The following is a 6276-nucleotide window of genomic DNA, read 5'->3' as shown; positions in this document are numbered from 1 at the left end:
GGTATTATATTTAAGAAAATCTCTTCTTATAACTAACGAAGACTTTGTTTCTTTGACATTTTGTTTTAATAAAACTTAGTATCGAAAAGTTTCTTTAAAAATTTGCCTAGGCTATGTTGTACTGGCTCGTTCAAGCCATTTTTCAAAACTTACAAAGGTAAATACGAACAGGCGAACTGTGAATTTTCAGAGCTATATATTTTTAGTATTCATTACAATATTTTACTAAAAAGTACTGCGTAGTAGGAAAGAATATTGTAAATGAAATTGTATCAAACAAGTACAATTGTACCAAAAATGCCAACACTGTTCTGTATACATACTTTTTTCCTTTTTTACTTTTTTACTCTTATTTTACCTTTCAGCTTCGCTAAAAGCACTTCTACTAACGCTTGGCTTACCAAATTTACGCCAATTAATAAAACTTTGCGGTTTAAATTCATTTTCAATAATGTAAATAACGATTCGTGTTGAATCCAAAATCGCCTCGTCTGAATAGGGATGGCAACTTTTTCACTTTCAACTTCTCATTCAACTACGTATTCAACTTTTGTTGCCTGTAAAATCGCCGCGTGCGAATGCCCTATTACTAGCACTTGTTGATGCAAGGTACCCAGCATGAAATTTTTTAGATATTCTATTTTGCGTATATGCATATTCATCCGAATGTAAATTACATAGCGCATAACTTTTTCTTTTCTTTTAAAGATATCGTTTTTTTATACATCAACGTGGGAAGTCCAGGAGGATGTAATGATTCGCAAATCTTTGAAAAGTCCATCTTAAAAAGGGAACTGGAGAACTGGTCACTTCTGAACACAATGAGCACAAATTTAGGAAATTTTGACATCCCAGTTGTCATTCTCGGAGATTCTGCCTTTCGTTTTTCCAAATATTTAATGAAGCCTTTTCCATTCAGTTTGGATAAGACGCCTTCACAAAAAGCTTTCAATTACCAACTTTCGAAATCTCGTAGAGTGGTTGCAAATGCTTTTGGGCAATTGAAAGCAAGGTAATTAAGTAAATATAGAATTGGTCGTTAAATCCCACTGGGAAAATAGGTAAGCACCTTACGAGGTAAGTCATGTTTTCCCTCAGTTTTTAGTACCAAAATTGTAATCACGGCCAATGACATCTACTAGTAAAGCGCAAAATGAGCACCTCCTACGACACATTACGTTGTCAGTTGCAAAATAACGTGCAGTCGAAATTATTTCCAAGCGCCGAACTCCTCCGAGCGACTGCTCTGCATTATGCGTAACTTACTTTGTAAAGCAGCTCAGAGGTATGTCTGATACCAAATGTAGATTCTAAATTCCTACTTACATAAGGCGGCCACGTCTTTGTTAAAGTAATGGAGATTCGGCAGGGAAGTAGTAAGGACCGCCGGATGAAGGGCAATACCTTACCAGCAACTTACACTGCCGCTGTGGTGTAGTGGTAAGCAGTGCGCGCTTTCACACATCAGCACCTGGGTTCAAGCCCTGGTCAAAGCAACATCCCAAAAAATATAGAAAAAGGTTTTTTCTTAACAGCGGTCGTCCTTCGGCAGGCAATGGCAAACCTCCGAGTGTATTTCTGCCATGAAAAGCAGCTTCTCATAAAAATACAATCGCCGTTTGGAGTCGGCGTAAAACTGTAGGTCCCTCCGCTTTGTATGACAACATCAAGGCGCACGCCACAAGTCGGAGGAGAAGCTCGGCCAAACACTAACATATGTGTAAGCGCCAATCTATTATTATTATTATTATTAGTAGGTGGCATTAGCCATGATGACAATTTTGGTACTAAAAACTGAAAGAAAACATGGATTACCTCGTAAGGTGCTTACTTATTTGCCCAGTGGGATACACTTATTATTTTAACATATATGTATAGAAATTTAGGTTTCGCCGGATCGGAAAAGGAATTGATAACAGAAGTGATAATGCAAATTCTATTATAAAGGCTTGTTGTGCTTTGCACAACTTTTTAATAGCAGAAAATGACCCAGTTACACCTTCTTGGCTTAACGAGCAGCACGCTAATAATATTAGGAGAAGACAACCACAATCCGTGGACACGCAGAAGCGGAATCAATAAGAAATGCGTTCTGTTCATATTTCAGTAAGTTAATATCACGTTTATTTCAGTTCATGTCTTTTTATCTTGACGCGAAGTAAAAAAAAACTTTTAGTTTTAAGAAAGGAAAAAGGTACTCTAGAAAAATGGTATCACAATTTCAAATCCAAGCACTTCATTTCACAAAATCTTGCTTTCTATATACTTAAAATCTACTTCAAAAATGTAAACAAAATAATTCAGTGCAATTCTCAAAACTAAAACTAACTACTTCAAAAATAAAAACAAAATATCTCAGTCTAATTTCTACATACTATTTCCTTAAAATCTATTTAAAAAATCAAGTACTCCATCCGTCAGCCTTCTCGCATCCCTCTGCAGTTCTTGCATTGCGACTAGCTTTGCCTTTTCTATTTCGACCAATCCATCGTTCGATTTTGTGAATTTTTTCCATAGCCTCCGAAAAATTGCTTTGGATACCCTCACAAATCGTCACTAATCGATCCATCTGTTTTTGTTTTCCAGATCTGGTAGATGTTGCTGCGCTTGATATTGATGGGGAGTGTTGTCCCTCCCGATCCTGACGGCAGTGGTGATGAACACGACGGTGATGGCGACAGCTGGGGAAGAGAAGGAGAAAGCGACGAGATATTTGTCGGGGATGATGACATCGAATCTGAAAGTGAGTATTTTGAATTTATGTATATAGATTAGTTTTTAATAATAACAAGTAAGAAAGTCTAAGTTCGGGCGGAGCCGAACATTAATTACTCGGCGCAAGTATTAAATATATGTTTTTTCACCTTTCCGAAGGCTACCGCTACATGGTAATCCGGGGCGTATCAATTTTGAGTTAAATTTCGAAATATCGCAGTTTCAAGCATTTCTGAAATTTACCGTTATATGAAAAGCGGCCGTAATTTTAGTCCGATTTCAATAATTTTCAACGTTTTGCTTTTATGTGGCAAGCACAATAAAAATATCGAGTTTGGTACAAATTGGTAGAACTGTTACCGATATACATACATATATGTGATTATAAGTGGGCGGTGCCACGCCCATTTTCCAAAATTTTACCATAAGCGTATTTCTTGGTAAAGAATTGTTGCAAACATCAATTTTGAATAAATTAGCTTTAATATTTTCTGATTTATCGAAGATTTTGTATTTCTCTACATTACCGTTATATGGGATGTGGGCGTGGTTATTGTCCGATTTTTAAAATTTTCGGCCATTTAGTATACTGTACCAAGGCCAACAACTGTGCCAAGTTTGGAAGAAATTGGTGCAGCGGTTACCAAGATACACACATGTAACCATAAGTGGGCGTGGCTACGCCCATTTTCCAAAAAATTATAATATTCTTATTTTTCATCTAAAAATTGTTGTAAATACTAATTTAGAGTGAATAATTTTCAGTAGTTACTAAAATATCGCCGTTTTCGTATTTACGAAAATTACCGTAATATGGGATGTGGGCGTACCAAGATATGTACATGTAACCATAAGTGGGCGTGGCTACGCCCATTTTCCAAAAATTTATAATATTCTTATTTTTCGTTTAAAAATTACTGTAAATATCAATTTTGAGTGAATTATCTTCAGTAGTTCCTAAAATATCGCAGTTTTCGCATTTCTGGAAATTACCGTTATATGGGAAGTGGGCGTGGTTACAGTCCGATTTTGCCCATTTTCAATACCAACCTACATACCAAATTTCGTTGAGATATCTCAATTTTTGCTCGAGTTATCGTGTACACGGATGGACGGACAGACGGACGGACAGACAGACATGGCTTAATCGATTTCTCTTTTCATTCTGATCATTTATCTATACATTCGTCTATATCTATCTCGATTCGTTTTGGCTGTTACAAACAACCGTTATGTGAACAAAATTAATATACCCTTGTGCACAAGTGCGCTCGGGTATAAAAATGATTTTGAATATGCCTACAATTTCATCATGTAAATTGAATAACTAGCAATTACCTTCAAAACTCTCTTCTATCAGCTCTTCCACGTTATTGTTGGAGACGCCACCAATTGTTTGGTGCACCTGCTCAAATAAATGCCAAGAAGCATACCTGCCTTGGCCTATCCTATGAAAAAAAACATTACAGGAATAAATATTTTTTATAACTTTGGAATGACTATAGTTACCTATATTCTGCCGTCAAATTGTCAATCTTAATTTTTACAGATGAGGAATTGACATCATATTCTTGCATCTGCATTTCTGCCGCCATCTCCTGATAGACATGGCTGTTTTTTCTGGGCCCCCTCAAGTCATCCACTTTTTGTTGCCACAACATCACAAATACCTCCTCTGCATCTGCGGTCCAAAGATTTCGCGATCGCTTATGTATGTATCAGCAAAATAAAATGTCAACAAATATTTATGTATATACACAGAAACAAGCGGTATTGCCACTTTTTTTCATTAAATCTTGTTCGAATCTTCAAAGAACGCAGGGTTGCTTTTAGCATTTAGATTCTTAATGCAAGGATTGAGTTGCATTTAGTTGCATTTAGATGACGAATTTTGTATGGATAAATGTTCATTTACAGCTAAATGCTCTAAATGTACATTTACGCGTAAGCAAAAACAGCCCATTATACTTCTCACAGGCATTGTATTTCTCTTAGTTTATGCAATATCTCTCATTATTTGCTTGTACAGATATATATGTACCGTATCATGCACTTCTATTGTTATTTACAACATATTTACACACAATTAAACTTATAGCTTGCTTATTCGCAACTCGCTTCTCTGCTCACTTTACTTGTAGCTTGCTGACTTGTAACTCACTCACCTCGCGTTGGCGGCGCCCTTATATACCTGCGCTGGCACTTATGGCGACTCCAGAACATCTGAAGTTTATCGCTCATTCTCTTTCTCTCGCTGTTCGCAGTGTTCGTCCAACTTGACGTTTCTCTTTGTGGAACATTCTACGTCATTCCTCGAACATTCTGCCTATTTCTCGTTGTTCGCTTTGTGTTGCCGCAGTATTCGCCACACTGCCCTCCACCTAAGTCTGATCAGACACACTTGCCGCTCCAACCGCTGCAAGTCTTTCCAAGTGGGCCACTTTCATCTTGGTCCTCGGTTTCCCCATTGTCTGGATTCGATGCACTGCGTCCTTCAGCCGTTTGTCAATCCTATATGGACCTTTCCAGTTACGCTGTTGTTCGGAGATGAAGCCTTTCTTCGGCTGCGGCATGTGCAACAACACCGAATCACCTTCCTGTAGCTCTTCTCGGCTCGATGCGTTACTGGACATTGCTTCCAGCTTATCTCCGGTGGTGCACCATCTCACATGGTCGTGCTTCTGCCGGCCACTGGTGGTGACCAGACCATGTCTCTTCTCATGGGCACCCTTTTCGCCAGATCTATGCCGCATCATTTGTCCATGACACCGAGGCTCCTGCCTTCGTGCTGAACTGTCTTTAGCACATCTTGCTAAATCCGGTTCCTCACGCTGAAACTTGCCCAGTGTTTCCGCATCTCGCTCCTTCTCCGGCGTCAACCTCATTGACCGGACATGTATTACCTCATCCTTAGCTTCCGGCTTAACTGCTCGCCTTTGCCGGCCACCTTTTCCGGGACACTTCAAAGCGCGCCTACTGCTTTCACAGCCGCTTCCATTTCCGTCCACCGGCGTATCACCATTGCAACGTGGTTCAGTGGCTTTCCTCCTGCCGGAAACACTTTCTGGCTCGCCATGACCACTTCCTTGTTGCGACCTCTTGTTCACTGAGCTGGCGGAACCGTAACGCTTTTCCTGTATCGGCGAACCACTTCCTTCTCCTGACGAAACCATTTCGTCTCCATCACTGCCAACCTCCGTCCAACTAATCGCTTCCGTTTCTGGTGGAATCTTCGACACTTCCTCTAAGACTAACCGTCTGCTGCAGCACTGGCTGTCGTAACCAACCCTAAGTGGCACTTTCCTGTGACGATCTGTCAGGAACATTCTTTGGAGGTCAATCTTCATGCCTTGGCCAAGTAAGAAATCCACGCCGATGATTACTTCATCCACAATGTCTGCCACTATAAACTTAGTGTACGAGGCCACATCGTCGATTATTACCTCGCATGGTACTTCTCCTAACACTTGGGTGCATTCACCAGTTGCAGTCTGCAGCTTTGCTCCAGGTAGTGTGTTAATGCAACAGCGTGAATACCGTCAGTTGCAAATTCCTATTTAC

General features: G+C 39.6%; 2 protein-coding genes across 2 annotated transcripts; one reads left to right on the top strand and one right to left on the bottom strand.

Moving 5' to 3' along the window:
• The first annotated feature begins 572 nt into the window (after window positions 1-572).
• LOC118750415 lies at window positions 573-2323 on the top strand. Its single transcript, XM_036485135.1, has 3 exons — window positions 573-609; window positions 709-1012; window positions 1879-2323. The coding sequence occupies exons 1-3, from the start codon at window positions 603-605 to the stop codon at window positions 1943-1945; spliced, it is 378 nt and encodes a 125-aa protein (XP_036341028.1). The 5' UTR covers window positions 573-602; the 3' UTR covers window positions 1946-2323.
• Window positions 2324-2512: 189 nt separating this feature from the next.
• Window positions 2513-4462, bottom strand: LOC118750414. Its single transcript, XM_036485134.1, has 3 exons — window positions 4225-4462; window positions 4054-4163; window positions 2513-2737 (listed from the first exon to the last, which is right to left on the bottom strand). The coding sequence occupies exons 1-3, from the start codon at window positions 4374-4376 to the stop codon at window positions 2544-2546; spliced, it is 456 nt and encodes a 151-aa protein (XP_036341027.1). The 5' UTR covers window positions 4377-4462; the 3' UTR covers window positions 2513-2543.
• Window positions 4463-6276: the final 1814 nt, after the last annotated feature.

The sequence above is a fragment of the Rhagoletis pomonella genome, unplaced genomic scaffold (assembly GCF_013731165.1).
Source record: "Rhagoletis pomonella isolate Grant_MI unplaced genomic scaffold, Rhpom_1.0 Rhpom_scaffold_00229, whole genome shotgun sequence".
NCBI classification, from domain to species: Eukaryota; Metazoa; Arthropoda; class Insecta; order Diptera; family Tephritidae; genus Rhagoletis; species Rhagoletis pomonella.
This window is presented reverse-complemented; position numbering and strand designations above follow the sequence as displayed.